Source organism: Scyliorhinus canicula, chromosome 13, assembly GCF_902713615.1.
Source record: "Scyliorhinus canicula chromosome 13, sScyCan1.1, whole genome shotgun sequence".
In the NCBI taxonomy this organism is placed as follows: Eukaryota; Metazoa; Chordata; class Chondrichthyes; order Carcharhiniformes; family Scyliorhinidae; genus Scyliorhinus; species Scyliorhinus canicula.
In genome coordinates, this window is record NC_052158.1 from 68,560,734 (window position 1) to 68,587,783 (window position 27,050).

At 44.4% G+C, this 27,050-nt stretch overlaps 1 protein-coding gene across 1 annotated transcript in view; it reads right to left on the reverse strand.

Moving 5' to 3' along the window:
- The window catches only part of LOC119975608, a 147,383-nt gene extending 128,759 nt beyond the window's left edge, over nucleotides 1-18,624 (reverse strand). The window contains exons 1-5 of the mRNA XM_038815396.1: nucleotides 18,439-18,624; nucleotides 12,042-12,199; nucleotides 9,146-9,248; nucleotides 4,123-4,305; nucleotides 1,109-1,253 (exon numbers count right to left, since the gene is read on the reverse strand). Of these exons, the coding sequence (XP_038671324.1) occupies nucleotides 1,109-1,253; nucleotides 4,123-4,305; nucleotides 9,146-9,248; nucleotides 12,042-12,199; nucleotides 18,439-18,478 (629 nt within the window). The 5' untranslated portion in view covers nucleotides 18,479-18,624. The remainder of the gene's footprint in view (nucleotides 1-1,108; nucleotides 1,254-4,122; nucleotides 4,306-9,145; nucleotides 9,249-12,041; nucleotides 12,200-18,438) is intronic.
- Between the last annotated feature and the right edge of the window lie 8,426 nt (nucleotides 18,625-27,050).

Below are 27,050 nucleotides of genomic sequence, written 5' to 3' on the forward strand. Positions count from 1 at the left end.
GAGGGGCGATTTAATAATGGGAGATGAGGAAATGGCTGAGGAACTGAACAGGTTTTTTGGGTCGGTCTTCACAGTGGAAGACACAAATAACATGCCAGTGACTGATAGAAATGAGGCTATGACAGGTGAGGACCTTGAGATGATTGTTATCACAAAGGAAGTAGTGATGGGCAAGCTAATGGGGCTAAAGGTAGACATGTCTCCTGGCCCTGATGGAATGCATCCCAGTGTGCTAAAAGAGATGGGTAGGGAAATTGCAAATGCACTAGTGATAATTTACCAAAATTCACTGGACTCTGGGGTGGTCCCAGCGGATTGGAAATTAGCAAACGTGACACCACTGTTTAAAAACGAGGAGAGGTTGAGTAGACTGGGACTGTACTCGTTGGAATTTAGAACGATGCGGAGGGGGGAGGGGGGGGATCTGATAGAAACATATAAAATCATGAAGGGAATAGATAGGATAGATGCGGGGAGGTTGTTTCCACTGGCGGGTGACAGCAGAAGTAGGGGACATAGCCTCAAAATAAAGGGAAGTAGATTTAGGACTGAGTTCAGGAGGAACTTCTTCACCCAAAGGGTTGTGAATCTATGGAATGCCTTGCCCAGTGAAGCAGTTGAGGCTCCTTCCTTAAATGTTTTTAAAATAAAGATAGTTTTTTAAAGAATTAAGGGATTAAGGGTTATGGTGTTCGGGCCGGAAAGTGAGTCCACAAAAGATCAGCTATGATCTCATTGAATGGCGGAGAAGGCTGAAGGGGCCAGATGGCCTGCTCCTGCTCCTAGTTCTTATGTTCTTTTATTCTTCTGTAAATACATGGCGAATAGTCTCTTACCGTTTCAGAATAACTTGGGTGACTAGTTTCCCATCTGGTTGAAAGGAAAATCCTGGATGGATAAGCTCAAGTGCATTGATCCCTCATTTCCAGTTAAACATTGTGCTCAAGACATTATCAGTATTCGGGTGAAGATATGACAATTCATTTGCAACTGAACTGCACCCACTAACCAGTGGAACTTGCTCCCTGGCAGAAAGGGGATTGGGTGGACCTTGCAGTTCTTAATAAAGATTTGTTAACTTCAGACTCGAGAACCACGGAATACTTACTGAAATGCACCTGAATAATCGTAGTAGGGTTCGTTGTGTGATCGTTGGCATTTATTTGCTCCAGTTCCTTTACACAGACTACATAGCTTAGGGAATCGATTACTGGCTCCTGGAACACAGCTAGAGGAAAAGAACGTTTCCACAACTAGGGGTGAAAGAAAAGTGGAAATTAATGTGCAATAACAGAAAAATATGAATCCATAATAGAGATTTTCCCGAGTCGACATCCAACAATGCAGGATTATTTGGGTACAGTGAATATTGAAAGGTTGGGAGCAATGCCTCTAAAGGAACCCTCCTGATTTTCCGTCCCTGGAAATGGATGGAAGATAATCAGGCAGATTTCTTTTAATTGGACGGGCCTCTCCTGCTGAGCAGAAGCCGGTTCAGGTCCAGCTAAGGCCCACCAGACATTTCACCCACCACTCGAAAAATAGCAGCAGATGTGGGCCAGGCAGAGATGGACACACCGTCAATGGCATAGTGCCCTATTTTACAGGCCCATCTGCATGAGGATGGCTTGTAAAATACACCCGCAAGGTCAGAGAGAGAAAGAGAGAGAGATACAGAAGGGGATCAAAATGAAAGGTGGGGGGGGGGGTTGAGAAACAGAAAACAGAAGGAGTCGAGAGAGAGAGAATTCTAGGCAAAGAGAGGAAGGAGGGAAACACCATACAGGCAGAGCATCGACGGGCACAATAGAAATTTAGGAGCACGCTGACCCCAGTACTTTGGTCACAAAAACAAGGGTAGCAGGTGTTCAAATTTCTGGGACGACCTGACAGCCGGCTAGGCTTGCATCCTTTCAGTGTCAGTTTGTAAAATTATCTTTGGACTGCACGGGTTTCCACATCCCTGTTGTATTAACCTTATCATTGATCTATACATCCACACATTGCAAATGACAGGTGTACTGTTACTTCCAGCTCATTCGGCATCTCCTTTTAGTAATGGTGTTCCATTCATCATATACTTATGACACATCTTATCCTACTGTGTAAACTTTACATTTATCAGGATTAAATTGAATATGTCATCTACTCAATAGCATGATTGATCAAATCCCCTCACAGAACATTTTCTTTATCTTTCTTTTAATGGACACCGTCTCCTATATCATGTACGAATCTAGATTCTCATTCCTCATAACTTTAGAAGTCTTTCATGTGAAATCAGGTCAAAAGCTTTCTGAAGTATCTGATGAGCTGCAATGTGAGAATTTGTTTATTTGATACTTCAGCTCCCAGCTCTTATTTCCATTCATTTAATGGTTATAGACGTGGCCTGTCGTCTCCTAGGTCAGATTTTCACCTCTTATAGAAATAGGAATTATGGGAGTTCCACTTCTAACTTGTAAACTGGACAAGTGGTTGTTGCAGGACAGCTGGAGATCTTTTGTGCCCAGGTGCCAGCCTGAATTAACTTTAAGTCAGGCTTGACATAGGCATTCAAGCTCTCAAAGGCGGAAGGAGGCTGTTTAAATGTACACATGGGAAGAGTGGACATCCTATATCTGTGTGGGACCCCAGTTGCAATCTTGAAAGAGAAATGGGCAAAACTTACACATCAGGTGGGCCAGAACTTTACGTCCCCTACCCTTGGTAGGTTTTGAGGCCAGAAGAGCATGGAATTGCAGGACGGGATTCCCTCCGGCTTCCTGATCAGACCGAACATGGTTGAGAGTTTACGCTGAGGCAGGTAGGGTCGGGGACAGGAAGCCCACCCTTGTCCCAATTAAGGCATTTTCCTATCCTGCCTCAATTTTTAGGTTGATGACTAAAGTTATTTCAGAGGGAGAGAAGGTTGGAAGTAAAGGAAGTTCAATCTCTGGTGGAAAGGGGGAGGGGAATGGACATTTCCATCAGAACATGATGGCACCCCCTCCCCTTAAGGCCCTGTGACCTTCAGACCCCCTCTGATCCAGACTTAATTCTAGGCAACTCCCTGCAGTGCCTCTTCCACCCACTGCAGCACTGTGCTTGGAGGGGCCGCCGATTTACCGGCCAATCTGATTGTTCATTACAGCGTGATACAGCATTGGGGCTGTTGGCGTCGGCAGAGTGTGCCGGAGGTGTCCTCCCCATCTTAAAAATTCAGTCCTAGATTTTTGTCCCAATTTTCCACTCATTGAGAAGCTTCAACTGCAAATTTCAAAGAGATCATTGGCCGAATCTTCAAAACGGTCATTCTTTTGAAGTTTTTTTAATGATGTTTGCGGAACCAAATATGTTCCTCCAAGCCCTATAAAAATACTCTAGCCCATCGTTGGCCTGTTTTCAAAAGTCCTTTGGCATCTGCTCCCCTCCCGCCCATCAGACAGACCTCGTCCATTCATCAAATACCAGTGGCAGATCTGGTCTGCCTGGTATTAGTAATCGATTTCTGGCTAAACTTTCAGTAATCTTTTGATGCCTTCACTGATCTAGTTTAATCACAGCCATTTAAATGTTCCTGACAAAAGAATGCAAAACAGCGTAGTCCCAAAACAAGTGCTCTACTCCGAGCTCAGCAATGGCAAGCGATCGCTCGGAAGGCAGAGGAAATTCCACAAGGACACTCTGAAAGCCTCCCTAAATAAATGCAATATCCCCATCAACACGTGGGACTTGCTTGCCTCAGAACACACAAACTGGAGAAAAAGCATCCGTGAAGGCGCCAATCACCTTGAGCGTCGTGGGTGGAGCTCTCAGAGGCCAAGCATAAACAGCGGAAAGAGAGCACAGAATCCAGAGCATCCCACCCACCCATCGCATCAAACACCACCTGTCAAACCTGCAGCAGACTGCGGATCCAGGATCGGACTATGCAGCCACCGCAGAACCCACCTCCCCAGAGTGGAACAAGTCATCCTTGACCCTGAGGCACTGCCCAACAGGCCTGTGGTAGATCTGGTCTGTCTGGTATTAGTAAGCAATTTCCAGCTAACCTTTCAGTAACCTTTTGATCTTCACTGATCTAGTTTAAACACAGCCATTTAAAGTTTTCTGACAAAAGAAAGCAAAACAGTACAGTACATTTTTCAATAGGGTCCTCTCTGTTCCATTGATTTTTCATCCGCTGTACAATGGTTCCAATAGGGATATTCCAACCAGCAGATTTACCCAGACCAGTGTGACAGGATTTCTTGCCCTTCAGGTTATTGATCGTAAAACTGCTGCTTTTCTTTACCACTGCTACAGCATAGTAGCATGACTCCCCTGTAATACACAGCACATTGCCAATTATTAGACTCCACAGAAATCGCATTTCCATTTCATACACATCTACATCAATTGCTTTAACCTTAATGGTAACTTGTTAATGGAATAAGGTCAGTTCCTGAAGCAATAATGCTTTTCAAATGACTTAAGTAATGGAAAGTAGAACAAGATACACAAGTTATTGAGATCACTTTGGAGTCAGGTCTATCACGCATATTGAAATTGTGCAGAGTTTCTCATGGACATTGAAATAGTGGTGGCGAGGGGTTGAGGCCGCGACCAAGAGTCATCAGGTGCTTAGATCATTGTTGAAGAACACCTATCACAATTATTGGGATTCCTCCAGAGAAGCGTCAACATCGATTATTATAAAGGGTGCAGGGCTGGGCCCCTGCCAGTGGCAGGCTGGAAGATTGGGAAACTTCTAAAAATCAACAAAGGGTGACTAAAGAAGTAATAAAATGAGCAAAGGTAAATTATGAAAGAAATCTAGCACAATATATAAAAAAGGACAGCAAAAGCTTCTGTAAGTATATTAAAGAGAAGGGAGTAGCTACAGTGAATGTTGGTCCCTTGGAGGATGGGGCTGGGAAGTTAATAGTGGGGAACACAAAAATGACGCTAAATCAATATTTTGCCTCAGTTTTCACGGTGGAGGACACTGGTACCATCCCAAAAGTAACAAGAAATGCAGAGGTAATAGAAAGGGAGGAACTTTGAACAATCATCATCAATAGGGAAAAAGTGCTATACAAACTATTTGGACTGAAGGCAGACAAGTCCTCAGGCCATGACGAACTACATCCTAGGGTCTAAAGGGAAGTGGCAGTGGTGATAGTGGATCCATTGGTTATAATATTCCAAAATTCCCTCAACGTGGAAAAGGTTCCAGTGGATTGTAAAAATGTAATGTAACGCCCTTATTCAAAAAGGGAGGGAGGCAGAAAGTAGGAAACTTTGGACCAGTTAGTTTAACATCTGTCATTGGACAATTGTTAGAATCCATTATTAAGGAAGGAATAACAGGACATTTGGAAAGTCAAAATGCAATCCATCAGAGTCAGCATGGTTTTATGAAGGGTAATCATGTTTGATTAATTTCAACTTTTAAAACATTGCACCAACTTCCAGCAGAATTACACCAAAGAGGTTGACTTCTGGTGATGGGGATGCGCTGAGCGGATGCACAAAAACTGTCTCTCCTCCTGAATACTTGGAACTAGGCACTGTAAACCCAAACTAGCCCACTAAAATTGGGAGGAAACACCCCTCACCCACCTCCAACACCATCAGGACAAGACATGCCAAGCAGCAGCAAGGGCCAAAAAGACAGCAAAGGCAGCAAAACCTGGAAAGAAGGAACAAGGAGATGGCAAGTATGTGGGGCGGCGAGGCTTTGGCCACACCTGAATGAGATGGACCGCCAGGCCGCACACAGAGCTCCCTCCCCTGACAAACAAATGGAGGGAGTTCCCTTACACAGGAGCTCCAGGAGTTCAAGGGATGCAATTAAGACGGAGAGGATGAGTCCGGGGGTAAGCTGAAAACCAAAGAGAGTAGCAATATGCCAGGTAATACACGCTAGGGCCAACACTGGGCAGTGAAACTGAGGCCAAATGGGGTCCACAGCCACAGATGGGGGGGAAACATGTAGATGGGAATATTATAGTGATCCTTGCTTGTTTGTGTTTCTTTTCTCATTCCTTGGTTCATCTCTCTTTTGTAATTATAACTTTTCCTTGTTTGCTTTGCTTGGTGCAGTTATCAAGCTGGTAATTTAACGTACAAATTAAAATGTGTAGCACAAAAATGTGAAAATCACGGCAGCCTTCACGACTCTCCGCATTTGCGGAGAATCGCGCCAAAGAAATTTACAAATGGATATAGATAGGTTAGGAGAGTGGCCAGAATTTGGCAGCTGGAGTTTAATGTGGATAAGTGTGAGGTTATCTATTTTGGTCGGAAAAATGGAAAGGCAACTTATTTTCTAAGTGGAGAGGAAGATCAGAGTGCTCCAGTGTAAAGGGATGTCTTTGTGCATGAATCGCAGAAAACTGGCGTGCAGGTACAGCAAGTAAAAAGGAAGGCAAATGGAATTTTGGCCTTTATAGCTTCAGGAATAGAGTATAAAAGTCGGGAAGCATTGCTGCAACTAAACAAGGCATTGATGAGACTGCACCGGCAGTACTGTGTAGTTCTGGTCCCCTTATTTGAGGAGGGATGTAGTTGCATTTGAAGCAGTGCAGAGGAGGTTCACCAGAGTGATTTCAGAGATGAAGGGTCTGTCTTGTGAACAGAGCTTGAGCTATACTCTCTCAAGTTTAGAAGAATGAGAGAAGATCTAATTGAGGTATTTAATATGGTAAAATGTATTGACAAAGTAGATGTAGAGTGGATGCTTGTCCTTGTGGGGCAATATAGAATGAGAGTTCATAGTTTTAGGATAAGGGGTAGCAGATTTAAAGTAGAGATTAAATTACTTCTTCCAAAGGGCCGTGAATCCGTGCAATTCACGACCCCAGAATGTGGGAGGATGCCGGGACATTGAGTAAATTTAAGGAGGAAATAGGCAGATTTTAAATTAATAATGGGTTGCTGGGTGATGGCGGAAGGGCAGGAAAATGGAATTGAGGCAGAGATGAGATCAGCCATGATCGTGTTGAATGGCAGAGCAGGCTCGAGGTGCTGAATTGCCTACTCCTGCTCCTAGTTCTCGTGTTCTTATTAGCCACAGGTTATTAGGATTGCAATAGAGAAGAGTGCATCATAGTTTATTTAGATGATTACAGGGGCAAACTTCTTATAGGCTGGATTGCTGTGGGAGGAGGAGGGAGCTGCTATCTCAGGTGACTGAGGTACCTGTGGAGCAAGCTTTCACACAGGAGAGGGGCTAATTGAGTTCATTGTAGAAAGGGCCTCTAAATACTAAATACTCACAGATCACTCGAAATAAGGTTTTATCATTTTCCAGTTATTTGTTGAAAGTTGTTAAAAGGTTCTGAGGCCAGACAGAACTACAATTTTGAAATGTTACTCTGAAAAGCGACCCAACTGTCGGCATGCTTTATGAGAAGGTGATTGTGGTTAATGTTCTTGTTCAGTCCCTCTAGATCTAGTGCCCTTAGTGGGGCCAGTAATTTGTGAAGCATGTTCTGATATACGCAAAATTTAGACTGTACCATGGGAGATTCTTAAAGGAATCGGGTTGCTAAAATGGAGCCTACCATTTACGATAAACCAACTGAAACTCTTTGAATGACACAGCCAGAAACTTGTAAGTTGTCTTCAGCTGAAGAAGTCCATATTAGGGCACCAATCAGATCACATTCCAAGTGCAGGGACAGGATCAGGGTGCATCAGACATTCGATAGATGTACAAATCTTCGAGGAAACTTTGACACAAGCCCACCAATCCAAAATACAATAGTATTGTTAATAAACATAAAGGGCGCGATTCTCCGCAAAGGCGGAGAGTCGTGAAGGCTGCCACGAAACCGGCCGTCTTTCACGGCAGCCTCCGCGCCCCCTACCGGGACCCGATTCTGCTCCCCGGTCGGGGCTAGCATCGCGGCCCCGTGAACTCTGGCATCGCGGGCTTAACGAATTTCGCTAAGCCCGCGCGCCAAAGTTAGCGACGGCTGACGCATTTGATGACGTCAGCCGCGCATGCATGGATTGGACGGCTCCAACCCGCGCATGCGCGGATGACGTCATCCGCGCATATGCGTCAGACCCGCGCATGCGCGGTCCGTAATGCCCCTCAGCCGCCCCACGGACTTATCCTGCAGGGCGGCGGAGGGAGAAAGAGTGCGCGGGAATTGGCCGTGCCAATCGGTGGCATGGTTGTGCAGAACGGCACTTTGCGGCCGTTTTCACGAACTGGTATAGCAGGTGTATTAAAAATCATGAAAACGGCCGTAAAGGCCTTGGAAATCGGCCCATCGGCCAGGGGAGAATCGCTGCTCGCCGTAAAAAAACAGCGAGCAGCGATTCGTGTCAGGGGGCGGGCGTGGGGGGGGGGGGGGGGGGGCGTCGGACCAGCGTCGTGGTAAAAATTTGCTCCGCCCGCTATTCTCCGCCCCTTCGTGAGTGCGGAGAATCGCGCCCAAAGACTGGGATCAGAAGCCATGCACTTCATGTCAGAATCTGAATCTATGTGAAATATTTAAACAGAATAAGTTCCACAAGTAATAATTATTCGACACACCAAATGGTGGATACTTCATTAATTGGAGATGCTACTTCCAATCAGAATATTTCTTGCTGGTAAAGCTGCAAAAGATCCAAAACAGACGGCACGGAGGCACAGTGATTAGCACTGCTGCCTCACAGCGCCGGGGACCTGGGTTCGAATCCAACCTCGGGTAACTGTCTGTGGAGTTTGCACATTCTCCCAGTGTCAGCGAGGGTTTCCTCCGAGTGCTCTGGTTTCCTCCCACAGTCCAAAGATGTGTAGATTAGTTGGATTGGTCATGCCAAATTACCCCTCAGTGTCCAAAGGTTGGGTGAGTTGCGGTTCCGATGTACTCAAAATTTAGACTGTACCATGAGAGATTGGGTCTGGGTAGGGTGTTCTTTCAGAGGGTCAGTGCAGACTCAGTGGGCCAAATGGCCTCCTTCTGCGCTGTAGGGTTCAATGATTCTATGACATTTGTATCTTTTTGTGTAATCAGCCAGTGACAATGCATTAAGCGTGGCCAGGGCAATGTATACAACAGATAATGGTAGCGGATTCATAGCTGAGATGAACATTGAGTAACTAGTCCATTATAAATAAAGTGATAGCAGTCCCTTTTTTCGTAACAGTTTTGTTGACAGCACTTCATGAGCGATTTACCTGTGATATTTTCAGCTGCAATTGGTTTCAGTCGTGGTGATGGCAAAAGACCTCCCTTGTATATATCGCCACCATCCAAAGTTATAGCATCTGCTTGACCAGACTGAGAATGAGAAATATGTAGTTTATTAATAGAAGGTCTCCTTCTTTTCAAAGAATGCAATAACCGAGGACTTTACCTGTTTTTCCCTCTAATTTTATCCTGAAATCCTCAATAATGGGATGTATTGATCTAAGTGCAGTGAGGTAGCAATACTCATACATATTCCAAATTGACACATTGACCTGAGTTGTGCAAGACAGTGTAACTTACAGAAGGCAGTGTAAGTTATGTGCGCAAACCTTTCATAGTACCAGAAAAAGCCCACTTTCAGAATTCACACTTTCAGCGTGAACTGTTTTGCTTCAAGTTCACCATTCTACAGCTATTGTCATCGTCATATACATGGGTGTCCACCTTTTTGACAGCTGCAGTGACCATGTGCCTTTCAATTGGGAAACAACTTTTCTCTGATCTTTTGCGACCTCTATTTCTGCACTATGGACCAGTGCCTGGTATCTTCTCATTCCTGTACACTCTGTAACTTCACAAGCCGCTGCACCCTTTCTAATATTTTATCCAACCAGAACCCGTTCATTGCTGCATTTTCTCTGTGCCATCGGTGCTGATCTTGTCACCACCCTCCCTTTCCTGGGTCTCCAGTAATCCTGAACATTATTATATTGGTCTCCTTCTATAATCCACGATAATTCACTCTCAGGTTTCCGCAAACATGTCCTTTTCACTGAGATATATAGATTGACTGGTACGTTAACCCCATTCCTTTGACTGCTTCTGTGAGTTCTTGCATCCTCTTCTATTTGATCATAAGCCTAATGAGCTTCTTGATAAACATATCTCTGATTTTTCAAGCTTTGTTTTTAAATGTGAACACACCATAGCATATTCAGCTTTGTTTCTATTCTTGTTTCACTTCACTCGCTTCTTCTTGTAAATTTATTTATTTGGGCTGATACCCCATTCAAACTTTCATCCATCTTTTTTTTTAAGTTACCTCATGCTGTACTGAGAATCCTCTTGGGGTGAAATACTGCCCAATCTCTGATTTTATTTTTTAAACTTAACATTCAAAACATTGACACCTGTTTTTAATTCCTTGCTGTTCTTCATTAAATGGTGTTTTTTTCTTTACAACTTTAGAAATGCCCTTTATGTTGGCCAATTTTTAAAAATGTTTTAATTTGTTCATGCAGTGTGAGTGTCACTAGAAAGGCCAGCATTTATTGCCAGCCCTTGAGAAGATGGTGGTGAACTGCCTTCTTGAACTGCTGCAATCCATGTGGTGCAGGCACACCCATAGTGCTGTTAGGGAGAGAGTTTCAGAGTTTTGGCCTCGTGAGAGTTACATATCATTCCAAGTCGGGATAGGGTGTGACCTGGAGGGGAACGTGCATTTGATGATGTTCCCATGCACTGGCTGCAATAGCAAAACCACAGGGATCACCAAACATGCACATAGGCACGGAATTTATGAACGACACATGAGGCCCAGTCAGCCCCCTTTACTAATGATAGTGGCAGTAGGGTCTTTTGTCAAAATATGGAGAGCTACCCACTGACTAGTCAAGTAACAGTCTGATGTAGTCAAACTCACTGAATCTTATGACCAAGATCACAGACAGCTCCGCGATTGCTGGACTTGGCCTGTAATCTCAGCTGGGCGAAGCCACCAGAGGAGGCAGCACAGTGATATCCTTCAGGAGGAAGCACCACTGGAAGTCTAAATGTTGACTCTGGAACCTATGAACTCTCTGGGCATGAGCGCATGCTGCTGATTACCATGCACTATGCTTCCTCAGCTGATGGAAACAATATTCCTTCAATTTGAAAACGAATTGAAGGAGGCATTGAGAGTAAATGTATAGCATGACCTCTGAGTGGGAGGACTTCAATGTCCATCGTCACGCTTGGCTCGGCAGTACCACTACTGACCAAGCTAATCATATCCTGAAGAACATATCTGCCAGACTGGGACTGCTGCAGGTGGTGATGGAAGTAACAAGTGGGACATGATGGCACAGTGGTTAGCACTGCTACCTCAACACCAGGTATCCGGGTTCAATGCCAGCCTTGTCTCTGTGGAATTTGCTCATTATTCCTGTGTCTGTGTGGGTATCCTCCAGGTGCTCCAGTTTTCTCCCACAATCCAAAGACAGTCCATAAGATTTAAGGTAACGGGCAGGAGGGGATGTGAGGAAAAAGCTTTCCACCCAAAGGGTGGTGGGAGTTTGGAACTCGCTGCTTGAATGGGTGGTGGAGGCAGAGACCCTCATAACATTTAAGAAGTATTTAGATGTGCGCTTGCGATGCCAAAGTAAACAAGGCTGTGGGCTAAGTGCTGGGAAGTGGGATTAGAATACGTCGGAGGTTGTTTTGGAATTTGGTTGTACCAATCAAATATTTTAAACGTCAAAGCCAGCACCAAATCTTTGTTTATACCAGTAACCCAGTCAATTAGGTAGGATTCCCCAGAGCAAAATTTGGCACAATACATGTGATGGAGGCAACTGTGCAATTTTTCCAGGATTTATGATGTTTCTATTGACTTACATCCACCAGGTTAATTGTTCAGATTAGACTGACAATCCTGCAACAAAATAATTTGTTTACAATCTCTGGGCGGGATTTACCGACCAACCCGCCGCATGTTTTCAGCGGCGAAGGCGGCCCGCCAGCGGGATTTTCCGGTCCCGCCGTTGTCAATGGAATTTCCTGTTGACTGCACCCCTCGTCGCCAGGAAACCCATGCGCTGTCGGTGGGACTGGAATGCACCGTCGGCGTGAACGGCCAGTAAATTCTGCCCATGTCCAAGTCTAAATAAAATCAAGGCCTACCTTAATAGCATTCACACAGCTTTCAGGGCTTTCCTTGCTAATGCAACTGAATTCGGGGTAGTCTGTGGCCATTTTACTTTTCAATTCATTGCATTTTTGTTTCTCTGGTGCAGAAACTGTACACCATCTGATAGCTGAGTTAGCAGCAAATGAAAGGGCTAAGGAAAAATAAAATGAATGTCAGTCAGCAATTGTACAGGGAGAAACAGTGCAGCAATCCTGGAACAGAGGTATGATAGTTGTACAGATACTGGACAGTGATGTTCAAGGGAAAGATAGAGAGACACCAGCAATTATACAGCAGGTGAAGCAATCACAGCTGTAATATAGCGAAGTGAAAGCACAGTAATCATGAAGAGGGAAAGAAGCATCATGCTCTATAGGTCCAAAGAGTAAGGGCAACCAGCGTGCAGGGGAGAGAACACAGTGATTGAATGGGTCGAGAGCATGATGATTGTAAAGGAGAGAGAGAGAGAGCACAATGATTGTAAAAGAGATAGCACAGTGATGGTACAATAGAGGGCAGGGAGAAAGGTTAGCATGTGGAAGGGCTCGGGAAGGGTGAGTGAGGGAAAACATCAATAATACAGGAAAGAGGTAGGAAGGTCACAAATTATACAGGAGAAAGTGGAAACAATGATTGACCAGAGAAATGTAAGTGTGATCATATAGTGAGTGAGGAAGGGCATAAATTATGCAGGAGCAAGCGAACAGTAAATTATGATAATAATAATAATCTTTATTGTCACCAGTAGGCTTAAATTAACACTGCAATGAAGTTACTGTGAAAAGCCTCTAGTCACAACGGGCGGAATTCTCCGACCCCCTCGCCCGGGGCCGGCATCCATCCCGCCCCCGGCGTGTCCCGAATTCTCCGCACCCCGATATTTGCCGAAAGGCTGACAGGCCTTTCCCACCGGCGTGATTTAAACCACCTCTGGTACAGGTGGGATTGGCGGCGCGGGCGGGCTCCGGGGTCCTGGGGGTGGGGGGTGAGGGGCGATCTGACCCCATAGGGTGCCCCCACGGTGGCCTGGCCCGCAATCGGGTGCCACCGATCGGCGGGCGGGCCTGCGCCGTGGGGACACTCTTTTCCTTTTGCCCCCGCCATGGCCTTCACCATGGCGGGGGCGAAAGAGACCCCCTCCCCTGCGCATGTGCCGGTATGACGTCAGCAGCCCCTGACACTCCGGCGCATGCGCGGACTTCCACCGGCCGGCGAAGGCCTTTCTTTCGGCCCCGGCTGGCGGGGCGCCAAAGGCCATTTGCGCCGGCTGGCGAAACGGAAACCACTCCGGCGCGGGCCTAGCCCCTAAAGGTGCAGAGAATTTCACAACTTTGGGGAGGCCCGACGGCAGAGTGGTTCACGCCACTCCGTCCCGCCGGGACCCCCCACCCCGCCGGGTAGGGGAGAATCCCAGCCCACATTCCAGGGCCTATTCAGGGAGAATTCAGAATGTCCAAATGACCTAATAGCATGTCTTCGAGAGCACCTGGAGGAAACCCATGCAGACATAGGGAGAACGTGCAGACTCCACATAGTCAGTGACACAAGCCAGAAATTGAACCTAGGACCCCTGGCTCTGTGAAGCCACAGTGCTAACCACTGCATTACCATGGTTAATCATACAAGAGCAAGAGAGAGGCCAGCACTTGTACAAAAGCAGAAAAATGAAAACACACTTATTATGCAGTGGACAGAGGAAGAGCAATTGCATTGATAATAGAAGGCAAAACACATTAACACAGAAGAGAGAAGGAGAGTGTATAAACAACAGTTCAAAGATGTGCAGGTTAGGTGGATTGGCCATGCTAAATTGCCCTTAGTGTCCAAAAAGGTTAGAAGGGTTGTTGGGTTGCGGGGATGGGGTGGAAGTGAGGGCTTGAGTGGGTCGGTGCATACTCGATGGGCCACATGGCCTCCTTCTGCACCGTATGTTCTATGTTCTAAAAGATGGAGGGAAGATGAGCCAAAATGTGACAGGCGAGGAATAGCATTTATGTATAGAGTGCATCATAATTAGAGGAGAAATGACAACGATGTACATGAGAAAGTAGACGGGTAAATGCACACAAGACAGAGGGGGATAAAAACTGATTATATAGAGAGAAAATGCATTGTGATTGTGTGGCTTCAGTGAGTCCATCTTATGATTCAGAGGCAAGAGGGCTACCAGCAGTGCCACAGCTGACACTGCTGCATGTTTTCTTTTTAGTGATTATATGACAGGAAGAGAAATGAAGCACAACGTTTATCCTGGAAAGTGGACGGTATTTATAAGAGAGAGAAGCAGTAGTTATGCAGGAGGGAGAGCACAGTGGAATCTAGCAGTGAGTAAAAAGGAAAGATTGAGAATAAGACGGTAGTTGTACAGACAGAGAAAACAGCAAGATATGAGTGATAGAGGAAGTGTTACTCAGGAGATAGGAGACAGATTATACTGGAGAGAGAAAGGAAATAGTAGATTTCACAGAAGAGAGATGATTATCAAAGAGAGAGGAACATAATTATACATAAAATGAGAGAGCATAGTGATATTCAGAGGAAACAGTGTGATACCATAGGAGAGAGGATAACACTTAAGTAATCATCACTAAGCTTTATGCTAAAGTCATAAACAAACGGTCAGTAACAATTGGACAAAGAGTTGGAGCTTCCACAACAGAGGCTGTAGTTTCATGCTCTTCAAATGAGAACAGTTTGAAATGGAGATTTATGCATCAGCAGTTCAACTGATAATTGGACAAACTAAATCATCCTTTGGCATTGTTGGGTTGGAGACAGCAGCTTGGAGCAATGTTATGCCTACAGGCAGTTTACAGCATGTCAGAGAGGTTCTGCATCCTTCCGAGACAGAGCTTATTTGAAATAGCAAAAGAAGTCCCAGGTTATGACATACCGATTTATAGAGTCACGCAGTTGTTATGACATGGAAAGACACCATTCAGCCCAACGAGTCCATGCCTACTTTCTGAAGAGCAATCTAAACAATCCCATTCCACCTCGCTGTCCCCACAGCCCTGAAAGTTTACTCCCCTCAAATGGCCATCCATTTCTTTCATCATCTCAGCTTCGATCACCTTGTGGGCAGCACCCTCTAGGTCATTACCACTCACTGTATAAAAATGTTCTTCCTCAAAACCAGCATAGGTACACACACACACACACACACATCAGTTAATTGGAACAGCTATCCTTTGTCTTCTTTGTCAAACCTGTCAAAAGCTTGCATACCTCTATCAAACCTCACATTAAATATCAAACTGCTTTGCTCCAAGGAGAACCGCAGTATCTCCAACCTAACTTTGTACCTCAAATCCCATATCCCAGGAACCATTCTGGTAAATCCCCTCTACACCCTCTCGAGGTCTCTCACATCCTCTAGAGGTTAATGACCAGGAGTGGATACAATACTCTAGTAGTGGCCTATCCAAAGTTTTATGCAGGTTCAGTATAACTTCCCTAGTCTTGAACTGAATACATCTATTTATGAAGGTGGGGAGCCCATATGCATTCAAGTTTTCAGGTAGCATATTAGGCTATATCCTCTCGTGTGTGGTAGGCTGCAGAATCTATTTATATATGTTTTTATAAAACTCAACTCAGAAAGGATGACATTTTACATTTTATACCACCTAATTAATTATTTTTGAGGTAGCCATGTTATAATGTAAGTAATGTAATATATCATGATCAATTATTCCACAAACAGCAATGAGGTAAGTATTAAAAGTGATGTTGTTTGAGAGACTGGAAGAACTCTCCTGCTCTTCTACGAATAGTGGAATGCTGTGTTTCACATTTATCACAAGAGCAGATGGAATCTATTCCAAAATGGAGTACTTGAACAATGTAGCACTTTACGTACAGCATAATTTAGATGCTCAAATCTCTGGAGGTGATGAACCTACCCTTCTACATCTAAGCACATGATCTTATCCTTCTGTTCCATTCCCACTCCGGTACTTATCTAGCCTCCCCTTAATACATCTATTGCATCATCTCAACCTTTCCTTGTGGTGGCAAGATCCACATTCTACTCACTTTCTAGATGAAGAAGTTGCTCCTGAATTCTGTATTTGCTGGTGATTATTTATGACCCTAGCTCTGGTCTGTCCCGCTAGTGGAAACACTTCTCCAGTGCCTGAATCCTTTTAATTATATGGAAACCATATAATATGGTTTATATCTATGATTTAAATTCATGGTTACATTTATAATATGTTCACTAAGTGTAGTCTAACAAAAGTTCACAGTTTAATGTCATGTCCCTACTTTTCAATTCCATCATTCTTGAAATGCGCTCCAGTGCCTTTCTTTTAACGTCCTCATTAACTTGCGTTCCTACTTCTAACATTGCCATTGTTTCATTGCGTGTTCATAATGAAATGCCTCAGCTTTAGAGACCAGCTGAATGTTGTATGTGGTACTGAGAGTGGTTAAAGACGGTAATGTAAATGTTGTGCCTAAATCAGATTATCTTTAGTCAGCTGTCACCAAAAGATCTGTCAGCCCAATTGTCCCATGTCATGTAATTACTTTTTCATATGAAATTGAATCAAGAAGGGCTATTTGGCCCTTCAAGTTCATTCATAGAATCATAGAATTTACAGTGCCATTACAGAGGCCATTCGGCCCATCGAGTTTGCACTGGCCCTTGGAAAGAGCACCCTACTTAAGCCCATCCCTCCACCCTATCCACATAACCTTGTAACCCCACCTCACCTTTTGGATACTGAGGGGCAATTTTAGCATGGCCAATCCACCTAACCTGCACATCTTTGGACTGTGGGAGGAAACTAGAACACCCGGAGCAAACCCATGCAGACATGGGGAGAAAGTGTAAACCCAAACAGTCACCTGAGGCCAGAATTGAACCCGGGACCCTGGAGCTGTAAGGCAGCAGCGCTAACCACTGTTCCACCGTGGCCCCACTGCCAGTTCTGAAACAATCAGCTCCACTGAGGACTCGACCAAAATGATTCAATCACTTGAGGGAAGTGTTCAACTGCAGGTAAAAACTCCAAGAAGTTGAAGATCTATTGTGTTTCATTTTCCTGTTCCTTGTAGATAATCTGTGAAGCATTTCCAACTGCTCCACCATTATCATCAGTGCACTTCTGAACTCTCTTGTTCATTCTAAGATCCATGTATTCTATCATACTCACTTCCAGCTCTCTTCATTCAATCTATAGAGACAGATTTCCCACACTTGTAAACCTATCACTTTGTAACATTTTGTCGCACATACATAGTACAAAAGGAAAATCTCCAACTTTGGAATCAAAATTTATCTTCCCGAGCTCGATTTCTTTGTGGAATTTCCAAACTACAAATCTTTTTACCTCCCTTAATCTTCCATTGTTCCTGCAATATATAAGCTTTCAAACCCCAAACGTGGCACCACTTAATCATAAATTTCATTGCTTTCTCTCCTTTTCAGCCTTAATCATATCTGAAACTGCAGACCTTCCCGTAACATTATTTTCAGTTGGTCACAGGTCTGACTATGGAAAATTCATGCATTGTACCATCCCAGTTTAAGCAGAGTAACAATTTTTTTTAATGCATTGCAATACAATAAATAGAGATTATGGAATTTTGATGCGTTGTTCCAAGAACATATCAGTGATTTATAATAAAGTAATTCTTCCTAATGTTATAAATGTTATTTTTCCCTGGGAGGTGTCCAGAAGTCCCGACATAATGACATCCCAACACCTCCTTTGAGGTAGTAATTTTGAAGCATACAGAAATTGAAACAAGAATATATATTCAAGCTGTGGAGAAAAACAGGAAAATCGCTACAAATGCTGCAATTAAAACCAGAACATTTTGGAAGTTCAGTTGGCATCCAAAAAAATAAAAGATTACGTTTTCTGGGTAGTAAACCCTTCATTAGAACTGGGAAAAGGATCTGTATCCAAAACATTTATTCTGATACAGAACAAATAACCATTTCTGATCGCCCCGCTACCATTTTCATTCACCGCTCTGGTTGGTTTACATTCTGTTTGCATTGCACAGAATTTCCGTCTCAATCTACAAAATCTATTCCATAAATATATTTCCTGGGACTTATTGTCAAGAGAGTTAAAAATTAGAGAATGAAGCCCATTGAATTCCTTTTCTCCTCCTGAGTTTGAAAGCAGTTAACTGTTGAACCTTAAATTTTAACTCTTCACCTCGCAGTTGCGAGCTCTTTTTCTTGATACTTTAAAAGATCTCCAGTGAGTTTACAATGGTCTTCTACACTTGCACCATATTGATTCTGCACTATTGGAGCAAATTTTGTTTTTCTCATGTAAAGAACTAAATGCTTATAGCAGATATACTTGAATCCATGATACATGTCTGTTTTAAGTGAATGTATCTGAAGTTAAGTTTAATACTCACAAATAATTCCCAAGAGTAAAACAGCATGCAGTAAAGTCATCTTGCCAAATTGTGAATTGAAGAACAGAGAAGTAGTGGGACTTCGGTCACAAACCAGCTGAGCAGCAGGCTTGTGAGAGAGCTTCTGTGCTCCCACTTTCCTTTATAAGGTCCAGAACTGATTACTTTAGCAGAATGATAGATAAGACTGACGTTGGCCTGTTTGGGTTCTATTTCACAAGAGGACTTATCAGAACACAGCCCACTTCAGATATATTCAAATAAACCTTTGTTTAAGCAAGCAGGGTTACAGGGAGAGAAGAGGGCCTTTGTCCATCTCTGCTTGAAATCAGACAAGTCAGAATGTCAACAAGAATAATTTGGGGCAAATAATGATCCATCATTTGGTTTTCTGCATTTCGTCTCTCTCTGCTTTTTCCTTTAGCTGAACTCTTTTATTGGCCTTAGAAATTTTCTTTTGCTTAATTTATTCAAATATTCTTTGTATCTATATTTTAAAATTTTGCTATATCTTCAATCTGCTCAAGGTTCATTCAGTCAAGGGTTTAGAAGTTAAATTTTGTTATATCTTCAATCTGTTCAAGGTTCATTCAGTCAAGGGTTTAGAAGTTAAATTTTGCTATATCTTCAATCTGTTCAAGGTTCATTCAGTCAAGGGTTTAGAAGTTATTAATCAATTTTGAGATCTGACTTGTTTCTCATTTTCTACATCGTTCCCTCCTTCATCTCCTCTTGCTTCCATCTGTTTCATCTTTCTGTGCTCACCTTTCTTGTCCTTCTCCCTTATCAACAATGGAGGATAATACAACGGGCAGGTATATCTCTCAAGGTGGGACCTCATGAATGAGATTGATCAGGCGGTGTTGCCATTTGATCATGGGGCACTCCAGGAGACTATTCTGCTCTTTCTTGCGCTTCCACATTCAAGCCTGAAACCACTGAAAAACATTCAGATTGTGTGAAACTCTAACCGGCCTTTTTGAGCCTCAGTACCAACTCAGTTTTTGAATGGCTCAGAACAGAACACCACTTAATGCATTTAACCATTGATCCAATAGCAAAGCAGATTATTCCCTCCAATAGTCATTTCTTTCTTACTTTTTCTATTGATTTATAATGTGAATGGCTTTTTTGTTAATGAAGAGCTTGGAATTTTTTAATGTGTTATAAGAAAGTGACCAAAGGATAGTACACAGTCAGTATTAATCAAGTCAGAGTAATGGGTAGGGAATGCTGAATGGAATGCATGAGTTATCAGTGTTGGGACACCAGATGGTTACTAAGAATTGGGGAAAATTAAGAGAAAAAAAAGAGAAAAAAACAAAGTGAACCAGGGGGTGGATTAGAGGCAGACGTTTGGCAAAATGATGAGATGCGAATTCGCCTATCTGTAGAAAACAAGCACTTTACATATGTGATTAGAGAAAATAATGGGGCTACAGAAGTGGTAACTACAAACTGGAGAGATAAGGAAATGGACACATGCCTGCCAAAAGCCAACTCCAGAATAATATCAAAGGGAAAGAAATAGTACAACTATCGAGCTAAAGAAAACTAAAGAAAGAGGGAGAGAGAGACGGCTAACATCAGAATTGCATTAAGATGCAGACATTGGCCGGGCTTCTCCATTCAAGAGTTTAAGTGCTCCCGCCAGTGGAAAATTGGGACTGGTCATGTTGCCGTTAAGACCACCCCTCACGTGCCATTACGTGGCACTTGGAAAATTTTGTTTTAAAAATCGGGTTTTCCGTGCCGTTCCTTGGCACGCCGGGATCTACGCTGCAACTGAGAGGGGTGGGACTTAATTTCTCAAACAGGTCCCGCACCTCTGAAATCAGAGCACCATTTTTAAAGAGCACTCCGATCTCCATTAACTGCAGTAACCTCCCTCCCCCACACCCACCCCAGATCACAGGCAGGCTTCTTTGTTTTCATAGTTAGTGAAGGGGAAGGCCTCTCAGCTGCTTTTTCCTCGCGAATAGAGGCAATCCTATTGAAAGAATACGGTTAGAGAAACAGCTGCTACTCTGAGTTAATGGATCCCTGCAAAACTTTAAAAATAAACAATCTGATTCACCCCTTTGAAGTTCCAGTGAGCTGTCAATCACAATTCTTTTAGCAGGCAAAGGAGTGTGAATTTCAATGTAAACGATCCAATTCAAAGCATTCAGCCTCCTAGCCATACACACCGCCTTCAATACGTCAAAAGGAAATTAAATTGTCTGTGTGTCAACCACTTCAAAGGTTTCCACCACATACAGGTGTAACTCTCACCTTCACCTCACAGACCTTTAAATCTGGCACACTGACAGTTCTTAAAGGGTCTAGGGGTACAGATGGGATCACTTTCACTTTATTATATTATACATACTGATTTGCTCTTTAAGGCTTTAGGGGTGCAGATGAGATCATTTTCACTTCATTGTTAAGGATGTCTATTTATGAGATAATGAGTGACTGTCTAAATGGTATAGGTGTACAGGTGTACAGATGAGCACATTTTCACTGTATTATGGAAAAGCTTTAACTTTTATATACTGAGTGAATGTTTAATTGGTTTAATGGCTGGAGCTGGTGAGAGCAGCCAAAGGAGCCCCGACTCAGGGAAGACCCCTGACCTGAGCCCCTTGAGCACAGCACAAGCTCCTCTAACTACCACCTCCCAGGAAGGATTCCCTCAGCACCCTGACAGAAACTGTTGGGAGGGTACTTACCATGTTGCCACTCCTTGGACAGCAAGCAGCCAAGTCCACACTCCTCAAGACTTGCACCAATTCACTCCAGTGGGTCTTTCTGCGGGGGGGGGGGGGGGGGGCGGGGGTCCGTAGCATCACACCTGGCAGGTGAATGGCGCGTCCTGCCTGTCAATGATCCGCAAAATAGCTCTAATGAGCTACTTGCTTGTTCCTGCCCAGTTGGGGCAGGAAGCTTGCTGGGCCGTCGAGAATCCTGCTACGTCCAGAGGGGCGGGCACGGAGCTTGTGACCGGTTTGCCACCCGGCGCAAATCCCAATTTTGTCCCACTGCAGATTCTCTGCCTGATTGGGACTCCCAATCTTAATGGTGGGAAACGGAGAATCCTGACCGCTGTCTCCCGAAAGAAGCAGCCATTTTCCGCCTTCGCTGAACCAGAAGACTATTTCCCAGATGTGGCCACCGTAACCTGGCTGTGGTAATTACTTGCTGGATTTCGCTCATAAAGTTACTAAAAATTGGATGTTGATTGGGAAAAGGGGTGTCTCAGAATTCAGTTAAACGTAATAGTTGGGAACCAATGGATAGTTTGATGCAAAATTATGTATAGACATCTGTATACTTAAGTATCATCAAACATTGCTGCAACTGGTTCAGGAGGGGATTAATAAAGAACTGTTCCTGACTTGGAAGTGTTTGAGGTGGCTGCTTTGTGCTGTAACTAACTAGTGAAATGCCTGACACAGAAGTGCTTAATGGGGCAATGCCATCCTCAATTTTGAGGGACCGCTGTCGATGACGGTGACGAGGCCGTGTAGGTGGAGTTTGCTCAGCATCCAACATTACATGGTCTCTGCATGCTTGTTATTGGCACTCAGTTTCAAAACGTAAAACTTCCAGTTATTTACAGCAAAATATAACTTGTTATTACAACATCTTCACAAGAAAGACGAATCAATGGTTAACATACGCTTGGAGCAAGACTTGCAAAGTGATTACAAAAAGCAGAAAGAGAAATCTAGAAACTTTTATCACAGGTTGTCGCAACTTCCCAGCTGCCACAAGGTCAATATATCCTCAATTAAATATTGCAAAACCAGAAAGCATAGAACTGCAACATTCCAGTAAGTATTTACTAACCAGCATTAACTTCATGATTCGCCCCTTCTCGCACACTGAGTCTAGCTCGGGTTTACTTTCAAAGTCTGTGCTTTTGCTTCTTTAGTTTCTCGTGGAATGTGAATTAAAGGATTATTTATTTTCTCTTTCTTTAGAAAGTTTTGCAATAACCCTGTGACTGTAGACAGTATACGCTCATAATAATAATGTTTATTAGTGTCACAAGTCAGCTTATATTAACACTGCAATGAAGTTACTGTGAAAATCCCCTAGTAACCACACTATGGCGCCTGTTCGGGTACACAGTGAGAATTCAGAGGTCGGGATTCTCCGACCCCCCGCCGGGTTGGAGAATGCCCGGGGGGCGGCGCAAATCCCGCCCCGCCGCACCGACGCCAGCTGCCATATTCTCCATCGCTGTTTTTCGTGGGGGGGGGGGGGGGGGGGGGGGTGGCGGGATGCACACCACACCGGAGAGGCGGTTGACCCTGTATCCCAGCCCGGGAAGGAGGTTGCCAGCCATCACCATTTGTCATGTCAATGCGCAGATGGCAGACAGTCAGTGCCACCAGCAACACCGTCTGTTGGAAAAAACTTCAGACTTCTGTCCCTAGCCTTCTTCGAGGCTATGTCCAAAGTGGTGGGGGTGAGGGTGGAGCCATGCCCGATAGTGGCAGTCTTCGGGGTTTCAGACCAGCCAGATCTATTCCTGGGGAGGAGGGCGGACGCCCTTGCCTCTTCCTCCCTGATTGCCCGCCGTAGAATCCTGTTTGGCTGGCTGTCAGCAGCACTGCCCAGAGCTGCAGACTGGCTGTCCGACCTCTCAGAATCTCTCCAAATGGAGAAAATCAAATTCGCCATCCGAGGGTCAGACGACGGCTTCCACAGAAAGTGGGAGCCATTCATGCAATTGTTCTGGGACCTGTTTGTGGCCAACGAACAAGAGAAAGAATAGTCGGGTGGCCAGGAATCAGGGGAAAATGGACGGGAATCGGGGAAGGTAGCCGGGGGGGGGAGGGCTACGGGTTTGTTATGGGGGTTTGTTCATGGTTTTACGCTTATTTCTTTCTCTTGTTAATTTATTGTTTTTGTTTTGGAAGGGAGGGGTTACTATTTTTCTCTGTTGTGATAACATTTATTGTTGAAAACTTGAATAAAATTATTCCCAAAAAAAAGGAAGGACAAAGCCGCACGTGACAGTCTGATGGCAAGCTAAGGCCCAAAACCAAATTGTTAATAAATGCCTATAAACATGTGCCTCGGCCATATTGGGGAATGTAAAATATGTATGCCGGTTAAAGGGGGCGGCCGCAGTTGTTATTATGAAGATGCTTACCTGTAAATATACATGTTAATTTTTGCGTGTTCTTTTTCTAATAATTTGTAATTTGTTGGATATAAAATATGAAAACTCAATAAAAAACATTTCCAAAAAAAAAAGTTACTTCAGACTGACTGGGAAACTGGAAGTGAGGGTTTGGTTGTGCATGTTAATATTGTTATTCATCTGTTGTTTTTTTATATATTTGGCCCACAATTAATGTTAATAAATCATTTATAGCTTTAGCTTCCAATGTTCCTGTAATATAAATCAGGCCATCCAACAAGAACATTACAGCGTTCATACTCCTCCTCCAGCACACCACCCCCTGCTGTGTGATGTAGTGGAAGACGCAGCAGGCCACCACGATGCGGGTGACCATCTCAGCATCCAGGCACCTGAACCGCATCTTCAGGAGGCCGAAGCATCCTCAATCACGTCCCTGGTCGCTGCATGGGAGGTGTTGTGCGAGGTCTCAGTGTCGGTCTGTGGCTTCTGGATAGGCATCATCAACCAAAACTGCAGTGGATAACCCCTGTCGCCCAGGCGCCAATCCCCCAGCCTGGGAGCCGGGGGGCGGGGGGCGGGGGGGGCATCTCGAACATGTCAGGAATCGTCAGTTGTGTCAGGATGAAGGGGTAATGCACACTGCCTGGGTATAGGGCGTAGACGTGACTGATGCATAGCTGATGGTCACATATCAGCTGCATGATCATCGGGTGAAACCCCTTTTGGTTGGTGTCGAGCAGCCTGTCATCTGTAGATGCTCGTAGGGGAACATGCATCCCATCGTCACCCCCTGAACCTGGCGTTTGTCGGCGATAGCGAGGAACCCCGCTGCCCTAGCATCCTGGTGGGCTCGGTCCACATTGCAATGGATGTATTGTGCCGCCTGGGCATGTAGGGCCTCCGTGATGGCGCAGATGCACCTGTGCATGTGGCGTAAATGTTCTGGACAACTGTCACCTTGACGGCCACTGGGAGTGGGTGTCCTGCCCCATACCCCCACCGTGCTAGGTGTGCCATCATCTGGCAGATTTGTCACACTGTCTCCGTGCCCAGCCAGAGTCTTCGACCACATGTCCGGACCGGAGGTCCTCAACTGGCAGGCCCTGTCGGCACATGTGAGGCTTCATGTGGTGCCTCCTTGGCACCTCCTCCTCCTCCTCGGCATGTTGGGCGGCTAGCTCTCCATCCTGGGGAGCTGCCTCCTGTTCCTCTGAGGCACGCTCCACTGCTGCATGCTCCGTCCAATAAAACTAACACTGAGCTACTCCAAATTCTGTTAATGGAGGAAATGGTGAAACCAAGGCACCCGGGACAATTGCCGGTCTGCGCTAAGTTAGTAATGGGCTATGCAGCTACCGGGACAAATCTATAACTTATCACTGGATAGAACATTACAACTAATGGACTGAGCTAATTCAATTTTATCTGAAGTTTCTGTCCAACTACAGTAAAGAAGTCCAACGTTGCTATCAAGTTAACACGGCAGTAGATAAATAAAGAGTAAATTCACTCTTTTTTTTAACAAATCTTTTTATTGGCATTTTTCATATTTATAAATAATTGTATATATACATCACATTTTTCTTAATAGAGAAAATTCACTCTTGCACTGCTTCCTCAAGTGCTTTCAGGTCATGTACAGCATGCATTTGATTTAGTGTTCCACAATTAGATTCAGAAGTCCCTGTCTCACCCAACATTGCTCACTCAAGCTGGGTCAGACAGGAACAGCAAAGTGCACCCCCAGCTGCAATGGCTTGCAGTAACTGGAGTACAAATAAGTAAGAAATACTCCCTTTCTATGGAATTAGCAGTTAGTTTCACAGTTGGCCACTTCAAAATCACACAATCATAAAGGTAGATTAATGGAAAGTGCTTAACTTTGTTTGAAGTGGTCCAGGAACTGTCAATCAAAGCTTGATGTTTATAAACATTGCGGTTAGTTTCACAGCTGATCACTTACTCAACTGTGAAGGGAGACAAATGGAACAATGCTGACAGCAGGGGGGAGGGGTGTAGAAGCTGTCACAGCCGAGTAAAATCAGTAATAAAGATAAATGAATGAATGGCATGCAGATCAAAGATCTGAGGGGGTTTAAACCCAGCTGACTTGTTTTCTCTTTCCAGGTATTGACAGATGCTGCTTCCTCTGCCTGAGCCAGCAGGTGTATTGCCCAGGTGAGTGTTAAGAAGTGATTTTTTTTTCACTGCCTCTGTCTGGACTGCTCTCTAGCTTCAAGACTGGGGTCTCCCTTCTGGCGGGTTTCTGACAGGAATCTCTCTTCTGGGGGGGGCTTCTTGACAGGGGTCTCTCTTCTGAGGAGGTTTCCTGACAGGAGTCTCTCTTCTGGGGGGCTTCCTGAAAAGGGTCTCTCTTCTTGGGGTCTCTTTATTTAAAGAGTCTACGGGAGGGGAATACAGCTGACATAGAGGATAGGTAGTGACTATCAGTTACCTGCAGCCACAGCTGTTCAGTAGCACTTCACTGAGGAGAACTTTACCTTCATAATCTCAGATCACCTGCATTGCATTCATGTCCAATCTCTGTCCCAATCCTTCTACAGCCAGCAGATGCCTAACATTGAGATTCGCGTCATCAAATATTGCAAGATCACCAACCACTTCTGGAACATTCACTGCACACACATTTAAAATAGGACTGGTGTTTTAATGACATGTGATATATAAAAAGACCTATGCACTATTCGCCACCCTAGGGCACCGCTACTTGCAGCCTCCACTAAGGCTCTCAGTGGCTGCACCGTTGGGAGTGTAGATTGCTGTTACTCTTCCGAGGGCTCATGAGATACTCAGGCACAGCTGCTAACTGCAACATCTTCGCATATCTATTGAAGCCACCCTTGCATTCTGCTGCCAGGGCAGACAGGGGTTGTAAGTGTATAATTAGAATGAAAGATAGCATCATTTTCCACTTGTATTGCACGGCATTCCCTTGCAATGGGCTGCAAATCAACATTCTTACTGATTTACAGGAAAGCAAACCTAAGATTAGTTAACCAAGTGAAAGCATATCCATTTCCCATTGAAAGAATATTTTGTGCCTATCTTCACTAGGTTAATCCCAGAGTTGAGGGGGTTGGATTACGAGGAGAGGTTGAGTAGACTGGGACTAGACTTGTTGGAATTTTGAGGGATGCGGGGGATCTTATAGAAACACATAAAATTATGAAGGGAATAGATAGGATAGATGCGGGGAGGTTGTTTCCACTGGCGGATGAAAGCAGAACTAGGGGGCATAGCCTCAAAATAAGGGGAAGTAGATTTAGGACTGAGTTTAGGAGGAACTTCTTCACCCAAAGGGTTGTGAATCTATGGAATTCCCTGCCCAGTAAAGCAGTTGAGGCTCCTTCATTAAATGTTTTCAAGATAAAGATAGATAGTTTTTTGAAGAATAAAGGAATAAAGGGTTATGGTGTTCGGCCGGGAAAGCGGAGCTGAGTCCACAAAA